We start from the raw sequence: 21,238 nt of genomic DNA on the forward strand, positions 1-21,238 counted from the left end.
TTCCACACACACACACACACACACACACACACACACACACACACACACACATACACACACACATTCTCACTTTCTGGCTTGCCAGCTGGCTCTAGAAGGAGTCAAATGGCTCAATGTGTTAAAAGCATTAGGTAAGCATGAATCCAGCAGTGCTCCTCGGGCCGATATCATGTGTCCTGCTTCATTACAGTCTGGTGTATACATTCAGCTGCATCTCTGACCCTCCATCTATCTATCCTTCTCTCCTCCATTCCTCCACTCTCTTTTCCCCCTGGGGGGCTCCAACACAGAGTGGGCCATCTCAAGATGTTAGCTAAAGAATAGATGAGATCTCTCAGGTTTGGAAAAGAGAAAATAAATCTATATATAAGAAAGGCAGGCTAATTCTTGTTACAGGTAAGTAAGGAAGCGTGGAGCTGCATAAATCGAAGGGAAAAGAAGATGAATATAATTAATTTAGCTTTAACAAACTGTCTCTTGTCCACATTGCTGCACAGGTCTTATTTTTCCCTGCAACTATTTTGAGCCCTGATATGACATTAACTGCTGGGAGTGTGCTGACCAAAACCAGCTGAATGGCATGTGCATGAGGCAGACAAACAGACAGACCAGGAAGAGGGAGAGAGATCCAAGCAGCGGGCCTGTAACCTGTAGCCTGCCGACTGTTACCTCACACCACACCTCACATCCTGCAGCTGCATGTGTATGAGGCAGCGAACACACTGAGGGCCTTTTCTCCAAACTCCACCGCAGCACTTGGCCTGCTGCACCACACTTGTCTCTCCATCGCAGGCAGCGCTAGGCTAACATTAGCACTTTTTTCTCCTGTCGTAAGCAGTTTACAATGTGAATGAATGTATTTGTGTGGAATATCACAGCGGACTTCGATCAGTCAGCCACTTGCGTTCAAGGCAAGAGTGAGGTCAGAGGGCCGGGGTGAGAGTTTGACGGGGGGAATGGAAGGGGGTATTACAGTACAGTAAAGTACATTACAGTCGGCAATAGTTGAGTTGTAACATAATGATTGCAGGAGATAGAAACGTATTGATTTGCTGCTAATTGGAAAACCTTTAACTGCTTGTGGATCCAGACTGTCTCAACTTATTTGCGTTCAATCAAACCACAAGAATGTTTTTTGTGACACTCCACAGAGGCCTTGAGGGACAGCAGTGTGGAAAGGCAGTAGAGGGAGACAGAAAAATAACTGGAAAGAAATAAAAGGATTACACAAAGAAAAAGTCTTCTCGTCTTTCCCTGAAATGTTCAGGAACATTTCCTGCATGGGGTCACGTGTGAATGGAAGCAGGGATCAATATTCAGAGGAATCTGTACCGTCAATTTCCCAACTCAAGCCAGTACGTCTGTGTCGTGAATGAAAGCAGTAACATTGCAGGGACAAACATGTAAAGGGTTACGTCCGCTGACAACCTATTTGAACTTGCGACTTGTTTACGGTTTAGCATTTACGCCAATGCTTTCGCAGGTCATTTGATAAATAACAAGCAATACAAGTTATTTTGCTAATTTTCTCCCCTGAAAAATACTAACATGTCTTACGCCCGAACAAGTACATCCGGACTGGCCCCCATCCCGTTCTTCTTCTGTTGAGTTTTATGGCAGTTGGCATCCATAAGTGTTGCATTACCGCCATCTGCTGGACTGTCCCTTGCCCCATCTATTCCATCATTGCCATGGCATGTGTGAAAAGGCGCAAGACTGAAATGTTCCTAAATATAGTGCATGTGTGAATAGAGAAATCTTCTAGCGGTGCCTGGGAGATTGTCCCAGTAGTTTACCGGGAACTATGCGTGAAAGCCGCTTTAGATACGCATATCTCTCAGTTGTGTCTTTCACCATCACTGACTCATCAACAGTGCAGAGTCTGGCTGACGCAGCACAGCAGACAGAGAAAAGCTTCTCTTTCTAGTACTTTGTGTCTGTTAGTCCCCTCCCCGAAACTCGTTAACAACGTTAAACCTTTTCTTATAAAAAAAAAGAAGGGAGAGGTCTTGTTAATCAGCTTTTGGCTTCAATTTGAGGGCTTGTATATAAACCCTCACATTCCCTCCCGTACCCCTGCCCCTCATGTATGTAATAGATGAGGATAGCAGAGTGTATGTTTACGAGCGCGAGTGCTGGACTTGGCATGGCCGAGCGCTTCTTCAGTGTCTCACAGTTCATCACAGCTCAATGACTGACTGACTGGGCCCCTGTCTTTCTTGCAGAGTTTACAGTATGTGCATACGCACTCACTCATACGCGACTCCTGACTCGCTTCTGTTCTCTAAACTTCTCATTGTTTCCACTTCCTAAGCTGCCCCCCCCCCCCCCCCCCCCCAGCTAATCGTTTAAGATTGTAGATATCTGTAGCCATTAACCATATTGTTCTCCCATCTCTTTCTTTCTCCCCCCTTGCCCCTCCCTCCAGTGGTCCTATGCGTTGGAGAAGCCCAACACAGGCAGTGTGTTCAACTTGGCCTGGTCTGCAGACGGCACCCAGCTGGCCGGGGCCTGCGGCAACGGGCATGTCATCTTTGCCCATGTGGTGGAGCAGCATTGGGAGTGGAAGAATTTTGTGATCACCCTTACCAAGAGGAGGACCATGCAGGTAGACAGAGAGCCACACACACACTTCCACATTTATGCTTTAACCTAAAAGAAAGTCAATTTATTCTTGTCTCGGGATTCAGTGACTCATATTAAGTTTTATATTTAACTGATGAAACAATAGAAGTGATAAATAACTGATACCACACAAAGCAATGACAGAAACAGAAAGACCAGTAAATCTCAGCTAAACAAATGGCGCAGTATTATGCAAAAGAATCATGCTAGAAGTCCATCTTCATTCCTGGTCTGTCGTAAGAGTTGTGGTTTTACACGTTAAAGGTGTCTTTAAGGGTTATGTCAACATAACAGAATTGAAATGTACTGCAATGCCACAGGCAGACTGTAAAGAAGTGAGTGAATATGCCATGTAGAGAAGCAAATGCTTCCCAGGCCTTGACTAGTTGTGGCCATATATTAAAGTAGGACCCTCCCTGTGTGCCAGTTTGCAGCCCTGCAATGACAATGACCAGCCTGTCTAGCTGCCTCTCTCACTCCACCATTATTTACTGTTTAAACTCTTGCTAACCACAAGGTAGCGTTTACATGCAGTTAACACACCCAGATGTACATATGCACACACACTTTTTAGACAGGAATACACACGCACACCTACAGAAACAAGCTCACGCACATGCATGTGTGCAAACACACACACACACACACACACACACACACACACACACACACACACGTGCACTCGTTTGCCATAGACATCTTTACCTAGTGCAGTTTGTGTAAACCAAACAAAGTCGGGTCATCAGCCATTTATTTTCAGCCTTGCAGGCGCTTTTCTGTCTCCCTCCTCCCCCTCTTCTCCTCACAGTCCTTTTTTAAAAGTGCACATCTGCCAGTGGTTTGTGAATCAGCCAGCTAAATTTACCACCTTGCGGTCAAATGTTTTTTTATTCCTGGTTGTGTTGCATGTAAATTTGGCTTGCTGAAGGCAGCAGAGGAGGAAGATTTGTAAAGCTGTAAAAATAACCGCACCTTTCACCTGGTACTGGAAAAGGCCTTTTCATTCATTCACAGAGAGAGCTGGAGGGAAGTATTTATCTATGCAGGTGAAAAAAGGAGTACCGACCACCGCACGCACACACCTAAAACAGTAAAAACTGCTTTCTCCGACCACAGTTGCTCTACATATACTTGGACATACGAGACTGTTTCCTGTGTATATTAAGAATGAATACACTCCAATGCTTTGCGTGACTTTGTTCACTCCTCTATTAGTGAAGCCAGTGTCTCCCCTTTGTTGTTTGCATGTTTAAATGTAAAGTGTTTGTTCAGTAGTATAAAGTGTATTCCTGTTGATTAATTTCTCAAAGATGTATTCATCTTTTTGTCCCCCCTCTCCTTTCCTAACCCTCAGGTGAGGAATGTGATGAACGATGCAGTGGACGTACTGGAATTTCGAGATCGTGTCATCAAAACCTCTCTGGCATATGGTCACCTGGTCGTGGCCACTTCCCTCCAGTGCTATGTGTACAAGTCAGTAGCCCACTCCTCTTTAGCTTGTCCACCTCTCATGCCATATTAACAATAGACTGAAAATGTTCAATTTTCCTCACACATCAGGGCTTTGTGTAACACATGCTCAGCTTCTACATCGATATACTTAATCATGAGGATTATCTTCAGATCCAACTGAAATATACTAAGATGCCGTGTACTGCAGCAGAGATGAGCCTCCAAACATTTGCACCTAAAACTTTGTCAAAGACTTAAAAACTACAACTGCATCTTTCTAAAATGCATCGTATTAAGCTGATGTTATCAGATGACCTCTGTGTGTGTTGTAGTGGGCTCATTTGAGCTGTCTTTTGTACTTTTACACATCCTGTGATGACAGGATTAAGAACGCAGACAGCCTCTGCCCTTTTTTTTTCCTACTGTTTTTCTGTAATAATCGTTTGTGTCAGTCCTTTTCTATCACTGCACTCTTCGTGCTCTTTCTGTTGATTTATCTCCTCTCCTTTCATTGACATTTCCTTTATTTAGTTGTCTTTCATAACTCTTTTTTCTTTCTGTTCTTGCTCTTGTGTCTGTGGCCTTCTCACCTCTGCACTTATGCCAGATGTAGCACTTTGTTCTTGGATGTCTGCGTTTTCACAGATTTTGCTGTGTGTGCGTGTGTTTGTGCTGTTTTTTTGTGCCAGCTCAAGAAACTGGAACACTCCCCTCATCTTTGACCTGAAAGAAGGAACAGTGAGCCTCATCCTGCAAGCAGAGAAGTGAGTGTCTCGATTCCAGGAGCAGTGCAACAAGAGGGAGAACAGGCTGTTGGATCGTCTGTCAGCTTCTCTGATGCTTCATTGCTCCACATTGACCACTCAAGCAGCCAACCACACACACACACACACACACACACACACACACACACACACAAGGGTCTGTGCTCTAGATTAGCCAGCCCTGTCATACAATAAGGCTGAGAGTGAAACCACTGGGGGAAATTAGATTAATATGGAGTAGCTCTTGTGCAATACTCCAGTGCCTTGTCCCCGACACTCAGCATAGAGCTAAACACATTGCTGGTTCTTGCTGAGTAATTTAAGGCTGTGTTAATGTGAATTACATGTCCAAATTACCTGCTCGTGACATTTGATTAACTGTTATAGACTCTTGATTTGATCTATCATATCTCCTTATTTAATCCCCTTCTTCCCAACTCTGCCATCCCACTCACCCACATATATGAAATCATATATTTATATATACAGTACACTTACTCCGCTCTCATCTACTGGATCCTCCTGTCTCCCCCCCACCCAGACACCTTCTGCTAGTGGATGGAGCCGGATTGTATACCTTCTCCTACGAGGGCCGATTGATATCGTCCCCCAAGTTCCCCGGTATGAGAGCTGACATCCTAAATGCCCAGGGTGTCTCGCTTAGTAACGACACCATAGGCATCCGAGACAAGAGTGATGAAAAAGGTGAGGGGGACGACCGCTGCCACCACTATAATTATATAAGTAGGATGGACTGTGCTTTAACAATGTTCTCTTTTCCTTTCTCCTCACCAGTCATCCTTCTCTTTGACGCCCTGAGCGGGAAAGCCCTTGGCGATGGCAAGCCTTTGACTCACAAGGTGGGTCATCCTTTGCCCTTATATTGAACTAATGTGAGTCAGCAACAAGGAAGTGCTCCGACCCCGTGGCTTTGGTGTTTTAACTTCCCGTCTACACCGGAAGTGAGAATGTGTCGCTTTATATAGATTGATCTTCTACCTGTGTTCACCTTGCAACTACTGCTGGAGCATTCGGACAAACATTTACTGCTAATGAAACCAGTTCTCCTTCACAGCGCTGGGATCAGCTGGTCATGTTACGGTTATAATAGTCTCTTACACTTATCAGAATGTGTTGGTATTTTATTACGTGTTTATAACAATATGATATCATAACAGAATCAGAGTGTTGCGTTTCACAACATGTGTTAGTTACACTGTGACGCACATCCCAGTTATCTATGACTCGTTCTTTTGTAACAAGCTAATTATTCCAAATTATATTATCAATACGATATTTATTATACCTTACATATTTGGGTGAAAGCTGTGTTTTAATACATGTTTATAAATCAGATTTAAAAAAAGCAAACATCAGCTGGTTTTGGTGGGGTCAGGCCAGACTCAGCCCAGACATTAGTAATCCCAACTTTAAGATTGATGCTGCTTCTTCTCTTCTGTCCTGTTCATGAATCAACTGGTGAGGTGACTTTTTGCCTGCAACCTTTAAACTTTAGCTAAAGTTGGTGGCTAATGTTTTGTTGCCCTGATCATTCAACAGGCCAAGTTTCATCTAACTAGAACTAGCTGACGGGGAACAGTCTTTCCAGAGTGTCAGTGCTAAAAAATATACTAACCCATATCCAGAAGGGAGAGAGACAATAAAGACACAGTAAGAGAACGGGGGAAGGGCTTTGGACTCAAACTGAGAGGGAAAGAGACAAAAAGAAGGAAAGGAAAAGAAGTGAAGGTAGCAGTAGTTACTGTTTGTCAGCATGGCTTTGTCTGCCAGTACTCCGCAGCTCCAAGACACTGCACCGAAGCCAGCTGGCTTTGGCCAAAAAACACACACACGTTCGCTCACACAGAAATTCATATATACCCACTCGATGTCTCTCTATCTCTCCCTCTTTCTCTTTCTCACATACATACACACTTGGCAGAAAGGCTGTTGGGTCACGATACAAACCGCTCTCCCTCTTTTTCTTTCTTTTTCCTGATCTTTTGTTGTCCCTCCATCATTCACTCCCTCTTACCTTTTGTGCTTGTGTGTGTGTGTCATCATTCATATGTAGCTGGAGGTGGTGGAAATAGCTCTGGACCAGTGTGGCCCATCCTCTGAAAGGAAGATTGCCCTGATAGACAAGAACCGTGACCTTTACTTAACCTCTGTGCGTCGTCTTGGGCGAGAAACCAAAATCTGCAAAATTGGTGAGACGGGGAGGAGGGAACTCGGGTGGCAAGATGTGTAGTGACTCTCTTGTGTTTTTACACAAGCGTAGCTAACTCTGGATAAACCTGATTGTTGTGTGTGTACACTCTGTCCTGTAGGTAGCATGGTTCACAGCATGGCATGGAGTGATGCTGCTAACATCCTGTGTGGAATCCAAGACAACCAGTTGACAGTGTGGTACTACCCGAGTGTTGTCTTCACCGACAAGGAACTGCTGCCAAAAACACTGTACATAAAGGATGGCAGGTAGACACGTGCAGACGTTTTCTCACACTTATATACTGGCGTTTTATCATAAATGGCTGATACCGTTCACCAGAGAGGAACATATGTCAAATAAGAGCTAAGAAGAGAGATAGAAGCAGCTTTTCTTTGCACCTTCCAACACGTAGCGCTTTAGGCACCAGCTGTCAGACTGTACAATGCTTCCTGCCCAAAAGTCCTCAGCTTCAGCCAGTACAGGAGGTGCTAAGGCAGAGTGTCTGTCTGGACTACTTCTGTCCCTGCTACACTAATCTGAACCTTTTTTAGTTTCACAGTTTAGTTTTTATTTTTGCATTATGTTTTGCTTCACTCAATGGTTAATGTCTTACTGTTGGTTATTTTTACACTTCTAATGCTGAATCATACGTTTTCCCACTTCATTTTACATTTGCTCTTAATAGGATAAAGTTTTGCAATCGTATGTTGTTTGTGTTCACGCAACCTCAATTTGAGTTGCTATTTTTCACTTTTGAGTTTGTTTTTTCTTTGTTTTGCTTTTACTGTTTTGGTGCTCCAGGAGCCAGGTTTTATTATGGGAGTCATTAAAAGTTTGTTTTTGGAGAACATGGGGCACACCAGATATCAAGTGGCAAGAGCTAATAAATAAATACTAAGGCTCCACTTTTACGAATGCGTCTAGGTTTTTAGGATATCTGTGATTTGAAGGCAGTTTGGACCAAGTACAGTGCAGGTTACAAAAGCAGCACTGTCAGTATGTTAAATAATCAGTTCAGCAAAACTGTGTATGTGGTGGGCTGCCACAAATTGCTCTTTGTATTAAACATTCTGACACACACACATGCACACATTTGGAAACTGGACAAAACCACATGGTCAATAAGTTGATTGTTGTACTTTTCATCAGCACAATCCATCATCCTCTACAAGTTAAAATGTGAACTTAGTTATAACATATTGCATTACCCTGTATATGTTGTTGAACAGTCAGTCATTCTCATATTAAGTTGTGTGTGTGTGTGTGTGTGTGTGTGTGTGTGCGTGTGTGTGCGTGTGTGTGCGTGTGTGTGTGTGTGTGTGTGTGTGTGTGTGTGTGTGTGTGAGAAAGTGAGTTCAGCCACACTCCCCACATTCTGAGCTATGTTGGCACCAAGGTGACGTTGCGCCAAGGAGACGGCTCTCTGGTATACAGTAGTGTCCCTCCCTACCCAGCCCTCCTGCACGAATACAGCGCCTCCGCACGCTGGGAGGATGCTCTGCGTATTTGCCGCTTCGCCAAGGTAAGATACCAACATAGTTCTATTAGGGCTGTCACAATATCAGATTTTCACTACACGATTGTCATGGCCAAAAGAATTCACGATAACAATATTATCGCATTATCTATACAAAAAATAATAATATATATACAATGCTATCAGTCTAATGAATCGTTCACTTTTTTTTAATTGTGGGATTTGTATCTTTTTGGGCATATAATTACACTGAGAACATGTGGATCTATAACTACTCATTCTGAAGAAATGTTCAAGCTGCTGTGACACCATTCTTACATCTGGTGTAGTGTTTTTATACCCATTTGAAATATAGAAACACCAAATACCAAAACAAAATCACATTGTGCATTACTTCTTAGCATTAATAAATAAATTTCCTCTGTTTTGCATTTGTATTTATATAATTGATCTCAACACAGTGTGACACATCCCGCAGGCTCGGGCTCTGGCACACTGGACTGTGTGTGTGTGTGTGTGTGTGTGTGTGTGTGTGTGTGTGTGTGTGTGTGTGTGTGTGTGTGTGTGTGTGTGTGTGTGTGTGTGTGTGTGTGTGTGTGTGTGTGTGTGTGTGTGTGTGTGTGTGTGTGTGTGTGTCACACACGCACATTTGTATGTATGAAAGAGAGCGAGTCTGAAATGAGAAGGTAGTAGACAGGTTTATGGGACCAGACCAGCAGGCTTTAATTAGCCTTCAATTAGCCTGGTGACACCATTTACCGGATTTAGCCCCCATAGACCTCACTCATAAATACACACTCCATTATGCGTGTGTACACATGCACACACACACACACACGCTGAATGCAGTGTTGGACTGTGTCTTTGCTTGGGCGATGACGCAATAACCACAACCTCTGGAGAAATGGACAGCTAGTGGCAAGAGGGTGGGACATAAGGGACGGAGAGAGAGGCACTGGTTTTAAGAGCTTTCTCCTCAAGCCCTCCCCCCTCTACTTCTGGTAAGAGTTTGGTGGCAGCACGGCTTTTCCCAGAATCAAAGTCACTGTCACTGAGCGCTGAACTGATTGACACATGCAATAGTTTAGAGCCATACACACACGGGTATACATGACATGGCACACCAAAGGAAGCTTTGTGATAAGTCGGCAACTTTTTGCATCAAGTTTGTGACCTCAGGCTGTGGCTGCCAGTGTTATGTGGTGGTTTTCGATTAGAGCTGTTTGTTATAGTGATGGACACTGATTAAAGGGGGATTACAGAGTGGTGACTCCAGTGTGAAGTCTGCTCAATTGTTGTTGGCCAATTGGTGGTTAAGGCTTCATTTTAATGAATGCAGCTGCAGTGGTGACACATTTGTTTACGTTCATTGATGTTGTAAATGGCAAATGTCTATGTTAATGTTTGTTTTTGTGTGTGTCATGCATTTTTTCCTAATGGATTGGAGCATGACTACAATGAGGCGTGCCAGGAGGATGTAATGGAGACTATAAAGACAGCATTACACTCTATATACACACACACACACACACACACACCACACACACACGCTCCTTTTGAATCTGCCATCCCCATCACGCTTTTATATTCTTAATCACTGGTAGCTAGAACGGACTTCGCATTTTGAATAAATAAATAAATGTTAAATCGAAGTTAAATATGTTCAGATAATATAGCTAACCAATTCGAACTCTACATGACTGTGTCACTCACCTTAACCTGTGCTCCGTACACCGTGTCTACACAGGAGGCGTGGCCTGAGCAACTAGATACCAGAGCAGCAGCTGCAGCTTCAGCACTCAGAGCCCAACACACAACCACTGGAGTTACACCCCTGAAATGGAAAACATTACACTTTATGTGCCTATAGTGCAAGTATTGGAACGGATTGATTTCAAATAGAAATAGTGTTTGTGTCCCGTCAGCTGCCTGTGAGACGGATGACTGGAAAATGCAGCTGACTTCTGTGTTGACACGCCATTAAATATTCCTTTACAATGAGGCACATGGTCAAATAGTAAATGGTATATACCTACTGAATGTATGTAAATCAATACATTTAGTAAAATGGAACTTGGGAAAACACATTAATAACTTGTCTCCAGGGCATTGTCTCAGATGGTGAGATTTTGTTATTTAATGATGCTCCCTGCCTCTGCTCCCCACATCTATAGGACCAATCATTGTGGGCGTGTCTTGCTGGTATGGCAATGACGAATAGGGAGTTGACTACAGCGGAGATGGCCTATGCTGCCATTGGAGAGGTAAGAGCATTAATTAATTCAATTGAACACAGCTTTTTTTATTAAGCCAGGTCTTCCAGCACAAGAACACACACAATTGAATTAAAGAGTATCCCATTCACAATCATCTCCCTCTCTTCTTTCAGTTACCCAGGGTGCAGTACATCAACTTTATAAAGGAGCAGCCATCTAAGGAGTCGTCTTTGGCCCACATGCTGATGTTCAGTGGTCAGGTCCAGGAGGCTGAGGCCACACTGTTACAAGCTGGTCTCATCTACCAGGCCATACGAGTCAGCATTGACCTTTTCAACTGGGAGAGGTACAACTCAGTGTGTGTGTGAATATGTGTGTGTGTGTGTGAAGGTACAGCTGGAAGGAGAGGGTATGCACTATAAGTCGTTAGGAGGATGCTTTCTATTGTCCTCGTAAGGCTCTCTCTTTTAAAATGAGGTTAGAGTTTGTCCATACAGGATGGTTAAAGGTGTATCTGCATCGTCTTGTCATGTTGTGTCCAGGGCACTGGAGCTGGCAGTCAAACACAAGACCCATGTGGACACCGTGCTGGCCTATAGAGGAAAGTTCCTACAGACATTTGGCAGGAAGGAGACCAATAAGAGATTCCTGCAGTACGCTGAAGGGGTAAGTTAGGACAGCACTGCACTGTATTAATTGATTTGGGCGGCAATCCCACTGGAAGCCTTTTTAGCAGTGGAGGATGTCTTTTTCTAATAGTTTTTTCAATCGTTATCAGCTTTTAACGCTCTGCTTATACACTCTTAAGTGCCTTCAGATGAAAAAAGTGAACTCTGAGGGGATAAACACTCAATGTCACTTTGGCTTTTTCTCTGCTTTTCCGATCGGAAGATCCTACGGAACTAAACCAAAAATGGAGGAAAGCCTAGAAGTTGTTGGTGTTCACTGCCGGAGCTGGTGAAGCATTAGTGGGCTGAATGCCTCATTCTGATCAGGAGGGGAGAAGCATTAAAACACAGCACACTTTTCAGGCGTCCATTGTTACCCCCCCGCCTTATCATGTGACTAATTTAGCTGCTTTTTGTTGTCAATCCCATACTGATCAAAGCAAAATGGAGTATCTTATCTCATTTAACCCTCATCTCGTCTTTCTGTCTCTGCCAGGTTGAAGTGGACTGGGAGAAAATCCAGGCGAAGATAGAGATGGAGTTGTCTAAAGAGAGAGAGAAAGCTGCTAACGCCTCTGTGAGGAGCAGCGTGGCATCTCGACGTTAATGTTCAGAGGACCTTTCTCGAAACATCCGCTTTGCAGATATGGATTCCTATGTGTTGTTGACAGTTGGTGAAAATGAAGTGGTTTGGCTCGGACTCGGTGTAATAAAAAATGTACTGAGATAAAATGGTTACCACAAGTACATTAACTTCCGGTAAAGACAAAAGGGAATATGTGAAGATTAGTTGGCCATGAAGAATCTAGACTCTGACTCTTTGTACACGACTTGTGTTAATGTGGGTGGATGATTTGGCTTTTGATAAGAGTATCTATAGTTCTCAGCTGCAACACCATTAGAGCCTTCCTGTCAAATCTCAGTGTGTTTCATAGTTGATTGTTAAAATGAACTGGATATGCTCAGTCATGCACAAATGTATTGCTTTGTTTTCTGCCAGTGATGTTTGACTTTGTGTTTTATATGAATAGATATTTTTCACAATTTATATATTTAAACTTTGCCTCGTGTAAACACTAAAAAAATAATGTCAGTTAATAAAACTGCTGGAAACACTGTCTGCAGTCAGTCGTAAAATCCTCTTTTACCTTGCTGTTTCTGTTTGTGATATTTCTTTAATGTCTTCATGCTTCACTGGTTTTATACAGAGATCATAGAGTATCTTTGACCTGTTTGTTCAGCTTTGCACATGTACACAGGAGGTATTTCTGGTTGCATGTGTGTTTTAGACTCCAATATATCTACAGTATGTGCTTCTCTTCGAGTTATTCTTGTATTTCCTTTTCTGGTGAGGTGTGAAACCAAGCGCTTGCCATGCAGCTCCACCCCCTGGTTGGCAGAGGGCCAGTACATCAGCGGACCATTCTAGCCTATCCATCTCCTGTAGTGGCCCGGGAGGGACGAATGAGGGAGAAGATCTGTCCCAGGGCTCTGCAAAAAAAAAAAAAAAAGAAACTGCTCGACCATATCACGATGATGTGGACTGATATGGTAGAACTTAATCAGCATAATCCCTGAAACTGTGAGTGGCCACATATGAAACATCAGAGAAAACGGTAGATGTAGTTAAATGTATCAATGGGTTCATTCTCTCTTGTTGTTCCGCTTTTAGCCTATAAGCTCTCTGACTCACTGTCTTTCTCATATTTTACTCCCTCCATCCACTTTCTTTGTAAGCCTACTCACTGTGATAAACCATAGTCATCCAGACCAAACACCATTAATCTATGAAAGGACTTATCAGCGAGGAGTCAGGTTTCACATGCATTACCACTGAGAGAGGCCACACACATTGAAAAATAGAAATGAGTTATGTCTTGCATTCATACCTCCTCTTCCGCAAGATGATGCATATAGCTGATAACGATTTGAAAAACAATCGCAGTAATGTGACTAAGATTGTGATTTGGTAATGAAAAATATTAATTTATTAAACCTATGTTAGGTATTCTTACCCAATGCTACACTTTGCACTAAACAATCTGAGCCTCATGTAGATTACAAATCAAAATGTCACATTTAGACGCCCAATCTTTAGACTTTTGACAATCGTTGGTATTTATTGAACAATAAATGGACTATGTAAGTATTTCATATTTTTGAAACTGCCCCGGCACAAAAAATACCAAACAGATATGGTACTTTTATTACACCACAGAGCTGTATATCCATGTACAATGACTTGCAGGTTATCGTAAATTAGATTAATGGCCAAACAATGCAGCTGCCCTAAAAATACACTTACTGGATAATATTTATGAGGAGGATAATGCTCATTGATTTGACCTATTATTATAGCTGATCCATTCTTTGGTCCAGTGAGGGGATCATTGCCGCAGTTACGTGTGTGTGTGTGTGTGTGTGTGTGTGTGTGTGTGTGTGTGTGTGCACGTACAGTACAGTACATGTTTGGATTTGTAATGTGGATTTAAGGAATCGAAAAGCAGCTGTATCACTGTCCTCTCCCCTGCCACAGGACATCCCGGCTGTATGTTATCGGATTAAAGTTTCATGCTGGGAACTGTAGGACACTGTTTATGCCCTCTGCTCCCAAACCCACCATTACAGTTTAGATATAAGAGCTGGTTCACAATGAACTGCAATAACTGTAAAAGACAGAGTGAAGTACAACATTCACACTTCTTATGGTTTGAGGAGCACTCATATATGACTTCATGCATGTTAGGGTCACATACTCCACCTCATCTACCCATCAGTGGGTCTTAAGCACGAATCTGATGCTTTTAAGTGCAAACTCCAGCCACCCACAAATATCCCTCTGGAAAGGAAAGCCATCAGTGTTCACTATTGGCTCTGGCATCATGGTCTGGCAGTATCGGATTACACAAGCCACCACAATCACACTCAGACTTTTAGTGTCGAGAGCATTAGAGGAGCTCAAGGTCTCTAATTGTGAAGTTTGCGGATACAAAAGCTTTAGCAGCAACTTCTTCCATATGTTAAGAGTTCAATCTGACAGAAATTGATGTTTTACTTATTGTGGTTAATGCAAATGCTTTGGTATAATTACTGTTTTATATATATGTATTTCTGATGGCAGGTAGTTGTTGAGGTGAATGTCACTGGGTGCTTTACACACGGTGATGCACAGGTAAATAACCATTAAAGAAAGGTCAGGTAGATGAAGCTGCATACTGTATGCACTAGCAGAACTTTCTAGATAGGTTGATATTTTTGATTCAGATTGAGAATCTATCATGTAAATAATTAATAATAATTAATTGTGATTGTCAGGTTTTCGGTAACACAATTCTCTTTGTAATTGACTTGTCTTCTTCTCTTTGAGAAAGTAAAGTGACACTGACAAATGAGCTTTTTCAATATTATAACACAATGAGGCATTTTAATGGACAGTTAAATACACCTTTAGCTTTAATCCAGGTAAACATATGGTGTGGTGTCAGCTTGGGTTTTGATTTCCAGCAGCAGAAACAAACGTTTTGTCTCACTGGACAAATTAGCAGGGAACAGTTACACACTTGAGGTCAATATACAAGTAGATCTGAAGGTATTCTCACACCACGATGCCAGAACAAAAATAATAACCGCCTCCTGTTTCTGTTAGATGTCCTTTTGTCTTTTCAAGCTTGGTCTGAAATGTATAATGTTTGTTCTGCTTGGGGCAGCATTTGTAATCTTGTCTGGCATGCTATCATCAAAACACAACTTTGTATCTTAGAAGCTTACACCATATTAGTATGCTTTACTGAATTCAGAACCTGTGAGACACTGATACATGAAGCCTCGGGCAGCAAGGCTCCCAGGATCAGAGCACTTTTAAAAATTGCACTTCTCTGCTGTGACTTCAGCTTTCACAGTAGGCACATAAGATGGCTCAGGTCACTGATAAAATACTCATCAGTCAGCCCCCTCTGAAATGTGTGAATGTGCATTGGTGTGAGTCAGTTTAAGGAAAGTATTGCTCTCATGCTGATAAAATATAAATGAAATGAATCTAAAGCTGCCTGATAAGAGAAGATGTGTGCTGCAGAAAGTATTAAAATTGATATTCATCCCATCATTGCCTTTTTCAGACTACATTCCAGGTTACTGAAATAAAAATCTAAATATTCTTCCTTTTGTATGCAAATTCAATAAAGAATAAAGAAAAGAAAAGCAGGTCTTTCGGGTCCAGCAGAATATTTAGCATTAAGACTAAGAAAGGAGGAGAATTTGACTGAAGAAAAACTGTCTCACGGTGCCACTTAAAATTGAGGTGCTGAAGTAAAACTTAATGCGATTTTCCCGGAGCCAAATTAGCTGTCCCTGTCACAAAGACCGTCAATTTCAGCCGCCTTCGCTTTCTTCATAATCTCCTTTTACTTAACCCAAGCGGTCATTTGCATACAAAAGGCGAGTAATCCGCTATAATTTTACAAAACACGTACATTTTCTCAGCCTCCTCCTTTATTCTTAACAATCAGGATTATAATTGCACTTGAGTTTATATCTCTGCAAGATAATTACCCTGATGATATTAAAATAAGAACGCTATATTGTCTCTGTAGCTTTGCCTGATCTCAGACAGAGTTCCGGGATGTCCTTGGGCTGTGTTGCGGTCCTGACACCTCCAGGACATCCCGTCTCTGGTCTGCAGCTCTCGGTCCCGCCGCTCTCACCCTGTCCTGACCGTCACTCTCGTTTTCCGACAGCAAGTTATCATCGGACCGGTCTCTGTGCATCTCCTGCATGCTTTCTTCATACGTGGGTAAATATTTGACCTCGTCGTATGCCGGCAGATTCGGTGAGGCGAAGTCCCCGAGGCTATACTCGGGGTACCGGTCCAGCAGGGAGTCCTGGGATGCCGATGTGTGCCCGTGAAAGAGGGAGGGCTCCTCGCTGCGCTCATTGTGCGGGTGCCGGCGGGGCCGCGGGCAGATGATCCGCTGGATGAAGTAGCCCATGGCAAAAAGCAGCAACAGGATCAGGATGCCCGACAGCTTCCGCGTAAACCAGCCTACATTGTCGAAGAATATGTGGATGGGGAGCTTGCAGCAGCGCACCGCAGAGCTGGCACTGCCGTTTCCGGTGGCGATGGGTGGACAGCACTGGTGGCCATCGCCGCACTGGACCTCCCCGCAGGTCCGGAGGGCTTGACAAGCGGAGACCAGACATGCCGACAAAAAAGTGCCAGTGGTGCCGCACGTTGTCCTGCCGCCACCCGGCATACGTGGCATCATTTCTGGATCTTCCGGGATGGAAAGTGCGCGTGTTGCGTGTCCAGTGCGTGCGATGTTGTAATGTTAAAGTCCGTTCAGCACTAATCACGTAGGCTACTCTCATCTCACAGCCAATGCAGCGCAGAGCGGGACAGCAGGTGCCCCCCCACTGAGGACGACCTGTCTGCTGTGGTATGGTCGATATGAGTGGAGCAGCATCAGTGTCTGAGGGAGCACTGATGAGAATCATGAATAATCTTACATCATTATTACTATAGTCATTATAAGTCCTTATACCAGTCAGTGCAACCCACAGATATGATCCCCATTATCTGACATTGTCACGTTCAACCTTAGTTGAACTGTCCTTCCCAAAAGACTTGTTGTGACCCCAACTATTTAATTTCAACAACCCTTCTCTCGGATGAAGGCGATGTTTGCTGCAGAGCCCCATGATTAATGTTGTTTGGTAAGATTCAGTAGAGAATCCTGTAAATGTAGGAGGGATGACATCCACAGATGGGAGAGTGGGGAATCCTTATATCTAGTCACCATCTGCAGTGTTTAAGGTGGTATTGAGATCCTTTACATAAGTAAATGCAGAAATACTTTATTACAAACAAACGTCCTGCTTGTCCTGAAAATGTAATCTAAGAAAAACTAAGTATTATAAGCAACATGCATTTAAAGGGGAACTAAACTAAAGTTGTACATGTTATTGCTATAGTATAAGACGATTCAAAACATGAACAACTCTCTCTCAAATCTAACATATATATAAAGTCTGGAAGTGCTCCATAGACAATGAATTGGGAAATATGTTAGATGACCCTGAGAGCAGCAGGGGAATGTCCTGAGTATATGGGAACATGTTCTGTTTCAGAACTGAGAACACTGCAATATAATAAAGCTCATTTGGGTATAAAAAAGAAAACAAACATTCTGTGGGCAAAATCAGTCTCCCATTCATTGTCTATGGAGCAGCTCCAGACTTTATACTAGATGACATAACAAGTTGGAGACTTCTCTGGTGTCTGGCTGTGAGGGAGAGAAGCTCATGTTCACAAAATATTGATTGAACGTTCCTAGGCCATGAAAATAACACATGGGAATTATTAATTTAGTTGGTGTTCCCTTTTTAAAGTATCAAAAGTAAAAGTAGGCTTACTCATATTGCAGGAAAATAGGTCCTGTGAGGGTTAAAAAAAACTTGCCTATGTTATTAGATTATAATAACTGATGCTTTAATGTTTAAGTTTGCTGATATAGTTGGTTGAGGTGGAGTTAATTGTAACTATGTTATATACAGGTCGGTATCTAACAAACAGTGCCTCATATTGTTTAAGCTCATCGTTTGTAAAAAAAACAAAACAATAACTGAAGCTGTCAAATACATGTAGGGGAGTAAGATGTCAGATATTTTCATCTCAATCTAAACTACAAGTCCCTTGATTCCACTTCATGATCCATCGCCCCCCAAAAGGCTGAATCATGCTTTAAAACTTGCACCCTTACTGAATCCTACATGACCATGGTGACTGCCCCTGATATGAAGGCGCCAACAGATCTCCCTCTCATAAAAAATGAATAGCCCTTGCAGTGTGGGTTGTAATGGCCCCCATTAGAAGAGTGTCTGGATTCACATTAGTCCACCATCACCCTGGAGGACCATGTGTCTGCAGCATTGCAGAAAATAACCATAAAACTAAATCTCCAGTTTAAACGTCTCCTTCGCCAAACGCGTTAATTCACACTAAAGATGTCTCTTTGGATAACATCCAATAATGACAGATGGCTCAGTAAGCTGCTCTACAAGTACAGAATATTAACCGATTAATTAAACCAGTCTGCATACTTTGTTGCACTGCAATGGAACTGAGTTGACTGTGAATAATGTTCAACGGAGTGACCAAGGTCACTTTCAAAGCCTTATGTCCTTATTGGATCTACAAGGATCCTGAGGGAATAGGATTTATGATATTAACACAGAACAAATAACACTTTAACTTACACAGTAGCTTGTTACTATATTTCAAATAAAGGGGATCTTAGTGATGAGATATGGCCTCAACATTCTTTTATCAAGTCCTCATTGTCTAAATCACGCAGGGAATCCTTTTAAATTACAGAAAAACATTTCACCCCCTCCTGTCTTCATGTTCCTCTTTGTCACTAATAGCCGGTCTGTATTCCTTTCTTTCCTAAACAAGGCCTAATGCACAATGCTCCAAATCTAATCACTGGAGCATTATGACGTGAAATTCAGTAGAAGAGTAACATCATGCAACCTAATTTATGCAGCATCGTATTTCTCTCAGTAATCTGCCTCGATTAGGGAAACGTGATCTCAAGGCCCCCGTCTAACCAAATAAACAAATACACAATCGATAGCCTGTGTGGCTCTGAGAGAAACCCTTTTCAGTTCCTTTGTTTTTGAGGGATTTCCCAGCACTTCTGCTATTCTGCTGCCTAGTGGGCTCTTATTGACATGTATAGGGAAGTACTGCTATTTATGATCACAGCTTTGACTCTGAAGTGTCTGGAAAGTGGAACAATGCTCCACAGTATAGAAGAAAACACAAGAACACTTTCTTTATTGTTTTTTTAACATATATAGACACTACATAAGACAGTACACAAACTTCCACATCCAAGACATAACAAAATGAAGTACATTAAAAGTCGCACAAATAACATAATTAAATTAAATGAACTACACAAACATGTGGGTAAGGCTATGTAAGGAGATATACAAACATGTAAGCAGATATGAAAGGCTTCAATCCTTCTCCCAGCATAGGAACATTAATCATCTCCAAGTTGCTGACCCAGAGTACCCTCTAGATCCGCATGTTCCAGATAGTTAAGGAATGGGCCCCATACTTTTTTAAATAGTTCTTGTTTTCCTTTAATTGAATAGGTTATGTTCTCTAATGAGACACATGCAGACAATTCTTTTAGCCATTTACCAATACTTGGACTGTTTACATTTTTCCATGAAAGTGCTATCATACGTTTTGCCTGTAGCAGACACACATTTTAAAAGATTTGTTCTTTCTTCCTTATGTTGTGTTCTTTTGGGTAACACCCTAACAAAAAAAGCCTGGGCTCCATGCTTAACTGCAATGGTAAAATCTCTTCTATCATACATTTAACCTCCTCCCAAAACGTTCTTATCTTGGTACACTCCCAAACACAATGGAAGAACATTCCCTTGGATTGTCCACATTTAAAACATAAGTCTGGGATATTACCATTACATTTGTTTAGCCTTTCTGGAGTAATATATGTACGCATTAGCCAGTTATATTGTAAGAGCTTAAGACAGGTATTCGCTGTTTGTGATTACGCTTTCTTGCAGGCACCTTCCCACTCATCAATTGAAAGGTCTTCTTGCAAATCCTCCCTCGCTTCGGAGGACTCAGGGGACGCAGATATAAACAAGTTATAAAGTGCAGAAATTAAGTTTTTCCCCCTACAGTCCTTTAATATTATGTTCTCTAATGGCGAGTATGGAGGTATAGATAATAATTGTTTTTGGTTTGCTCCAATAAAGCTTCTAATTTGTAAGAATTTGAAAAAATGTTTCTGTGGAATGTTGTGTTGACTTGCAAGCTCCTCAAACGACATCAGTTTATCATCATTGAGCCTATATAGATCAAGAGCTATATAGATCCTGAATTTTCTGTAAACCCTTATCTGACCAAACCCACTATCAGCTCTGTCTGGAGTGAAGTCATCATTTCCCCAAATTGGACTAAAACGTGAGAGAGAAAGGGGCTCGCCCAAGTACTTCCTAACTTCATGCCAGACTCTAATCATGTTCCTAGTAAGAGGGTTAGTGTTTGTTTTTGTAAGTTTCTTACGTCTAGTTGAGTACAAATACATGGGAAGAGCTACAGTGCCGTCCAGAATTATTGACATCCCTTTAGTAAACATTTGCAAAACAGGCTGTAAAATGTCTTCTGTTGTTTTTTGTCTTGGCCTTTCGCTCAAAAATATTCACACAAATCGGATCTTTTCACTGAAGTAAAATTATTGAAAGAAAATAAATGTTGACTTTAAATAAATATTTTTCTCCAAAACATGTGTGCCACAATTATTGGCACCCCTTCATTTCATATTTTGTGCTGCCTCCTTTTGCCAGGATTACAGCTGAGTGTGATGAGGTTGGTGAACACATGGCACGGGATCTGAGACACTTCTTCCACACACAATCTCTCCAGATCCTTCAGAATCAGAGGTTGACGCTTGTGGACTCTCCTCTTCAGCTCATCCCACACACTTTCTATAGGATTTAGGTCCGGGGACTGTGATGGGTGTGGCAAAACCTTTATTCTGTGGTCAGTAAACCATTGTTGTGTAGATTGTGAGGTGTGCTTTGGATCATTGTCCTGCTGGAAGGTCCAACCACGGCCCATTTTAAGCTTCCGGGCCGAGGCTGTTTATTCAACAAGTCAACATTTATTTTTTCTTTCAATACTTTTACTTCAGTGAAAAGGTAAGCTTTCTGTGAATATTTTTGAATGAAAGGCCAAGATGATAAACAATAAAAGACATTTTTACAGCCTGTTTTGCTAATTT

At 42.2% G+C, this 21,238-nt stretch overlaps 2 protein-coding genes across 2 annotated transcripts; one reads left to right on the forward strand and one right to left on the reverse strand.

The window, feature by feature from the left end:
- The first annotated feature begins 1,280 nt into the window (after positions 1-1,280).
- On the forward strand, positions 1,281-12,530 carry LOC115017794 (intraflagellar transport protein 80 homolog). The gene is made up of 13 exons (XM_029446489.1): positions 1,281-1,355; positions 2,429-2,608; positions 3,980-4,098; positions 4,767-4,841; positions 5,383-5,546; positions 5,637-5,701; positions 6,916-7,051; positions 7,172-7,319; positions 8,404-8,575; positions 10,705-10,794; positions 10,920-11,092; positions 11,289-11,412; positions 11,911-12,530. The coding sequence occupies exons 1-13, from the start codon at positions 1,281-1,283 to the stop codon at positions 12,019-12,021; spliced, it is 1,632 nt and encodes a 543-aa protein (XP_029302349.1). The 3' UTR covers positions 12,022-12,530.
- A 2,294-nt stretch (positions 12,531-14,824) lies between these two features.
- On the reverse strand, positions 14,825-16,712 carry c15h3orf80 (chromosome 15 C3orf80 homolog). Its single transcript, XM_029446732.1, has one exon. The coding sequence runs from the start codon at positions 16,673-16,675 to the stop codon at positions 16,016-16,018; it is 660 nt and encodes a 219-aa protein (XP_029302592.1). The 5' UTR covers positions 16,676-16,712; the 3' UTR covers positions 14,825-16,015.
- Positions 16,713-21,238: the final 4,526 nt, after the last annotated feature.

The sequence above is a fragment of the Cottoperca gobio genome, chromosome 13, assembly GCF_900634415.1.
Source record: "Cottoperca gobio chromosome 13, fCotGob3.1, whole genome shotgun sequence".
NCBI lineage: Eukaryota > Metazoa > Chordata > Actinopteri > Perciformes > Bovichtidae > Cottoperca > Cottoperca gobio.

Excerpts from the sequence above, each read along its gene's own strand:
- LOC115017794 (XM_029446489.1), top strand. The coding sequence starts at position 1,281 with ATGGGGTCACGTGTGAATGGAAGCAGGGATCAATATTCAGAGGAATCT. Across the intron at positions 1,356-2,428 it reads CAATTTCCCAACTCAAGCCA|TGGTCCTATGCGTTGGAGAA; the intron begins GTACGTCTGTGT and ends CCCTCCCTCCAG. Across the intron at positions 5,547-5,636 it reads AGACAAGAGTGATGAAAAAG|TCATCCTTCTCTTTGACGCC; the intron begins GTGAGGGGGACG and ends TCTCCTCACCAG.
- c15h3orf80 (XM_029446732.1), bottom strand. The coding sequence starts at position 16,675 with ATGATGCCACGTATGCCGGGTGGCGGCAGGACAACGTGCGGCACCACT.